This window comes from Acyrthosiphon pisum, chromosome X (genome assembly GCF_005508785.2).
Source record: "Acyrthosiphon pisum isolate AL4f chromosome X, pea_aphid_22Mar2018_4r6ur, whole genome shotgun sequence".
NCBI lineage: Eukaryota > Metazoa > Arthropoda > Insecta > Hemiptera > Aphididae > Acyrthosiphon > Acyrthosiphon pisum.
Genome location: NC_042493.1, coordinates 107,383,300 through 107,384,918, shown reverse-complemented (window position 1 = coordinate 107,384,918; position 1,619 = coordinate 107,383,300). Strand labels below are relative to the sequence as shown.

Here is a 1,619-nt window from a genome sequence, read left to right as displayed (position 1 = left end):
AGCGAAGCAGGTCGGAAAAGGAGTCTTCTTACCGACCAGCAACCACCACGAAAAATACATGTGTCATGCCTCAAACGCGCACCAATAGGGCAAAAATAATTTTTTTTTTATATATGTATTTGACACCATTCACAGAAAACATGAACGTCCAACAGCAGGAGAAGTGGCAACAGGTGGCCGACCTCATCCAACGGCTGGGGCTGGTATCCGGTGGCCAGGATGAGCCGCGAACAGCCGCCCAGGTAGCGAGGATGACGACCCACCAGCTCCTGCAGGACCCAGTGCGGGCGGCCATCTACAACCGGGGCTGGGCGGACCGTACAGCGGACATCCAGCGGAGGTTGCGGCCGCAACGACCACAGTCAACATCGTCACCCAGCAGCCGCACCCCGTCGCTAACAAGGCCACTAGCTCCGACACGGACAACCGCTCCCACAACACCGGCCACCACGACACCTGTCTCCACAACAACAGCCACAGCAACACCTGCCCCCATAACACCTGCTCCCGTGAAGCCTGCGGAGCCGAAACCGGTACCCAGGACAACGGGGGTACCCCCAGGCCCGGCGGTAAGGGTGAGGACGGAGGCACAACTGGCGCGGAACCGCCGGAAGTTCCAGCAGCTAAAGGAGAAGAGGAAAGCAAGGGAAACCGAGGCAAGCCAACAACATCGGCTTGCCAAGCGACCTACGCTAACCTCCGACCCAGAAGCAACCAGCGCACCTCCTACCGGCTCAACACCGCCGGAACCGATGGAGGTAGACAAACCGGCGCCCAAGGACGAAAACTCCGAGGAGCCGGAAAAGTCTACCAGCCATACACCGCCACACCAATCACCGACCTCGGACGGAATAACCGAGGACGATTGGTATGCGGCGTTCGAGGGGCTTGAGGAGATAGCGTACGACCCGGCGTACTACACTCCGATAGGGTCCCCAAAAAGCGACTAACGCACTCACGGGCGCGGGCGAGTCTACCTCAAGCGAAAGCCAGAGGTAGTACAAGCCATCCCGACCCGTAACGACACCGACACCGGTACAACGTACCCCGTGTGGCGGTTTGGCAGGGGAGTATGACACGGTACGCAGCGGCAACCAGTACAAAGTACAGGTACCGCAGCGACCGGTCTATGCTTTTGTCAACCACCACCACGGGCTACAGCGCGACATCGCCAACTCTCCCACCACGCCACAAAGGCACAGGGCGGGACGGGAAGGTAAGTCGCGCAAGACGAGTACCGGCCGGCGGCAACGATCTATCGAAAGCGCACCACCGAAACGACCGGACCGCATCTTCGCGTTTCTATATATATTGACCACACATTATAATACTGTGACAATATCCTTGTATTTGTTTTACTACGAAAATAAACGTCCCCCCGTGGACCGTGTCAACACCACACAGTGTTAAATTTGAATTTACTGATTCCACCTCCTTAGTGTTACTCACGTACCACTAGCGTACTACGACCGGCTCACCGCGGACACGAGACCAACACCGTCGTAGCCGCGTCAAGTTCTTGCAGTTTCTTAGATAAATGTAACTTACTACTGTACATTAATAAACTCAATGTGTTTTTTTTTCTAGCCTATAATAACGGTTATAGAACCCTTATAGCT

At 55.7% G+C, this 1,619-nt stretch overlaps 1 protein-coding gene across 1 annotated transcript; it reads left to right on the top strand.

Moving 5' to 3' along the window:
• Positions 1 to 140: 140 nt before the first annotated feature.
• Positions 141 to 950, top strand: LOC103309285 (proteoglycan 4-like). Its single transcript, XM_008184303.1, has one exon. It carries the CDS (start codon positions 141 to 143, stop codon positions 948 to 950), a length of 810 nt encoding a protein of 269 aa, XP_008182525.1.
• Positions 951 to 1,619: the final 669 nt, after the last annotated feature.

What these genes read in the sequence shown, in the direction of transcription:
- LOC103309285 (XM_008184303.1), top strand. Translation starts at nt 141, where the DNA reads ATGAACGTCCAACAGCAGGAGAAGTGGCAACAGGTGGCCGACCTCATC.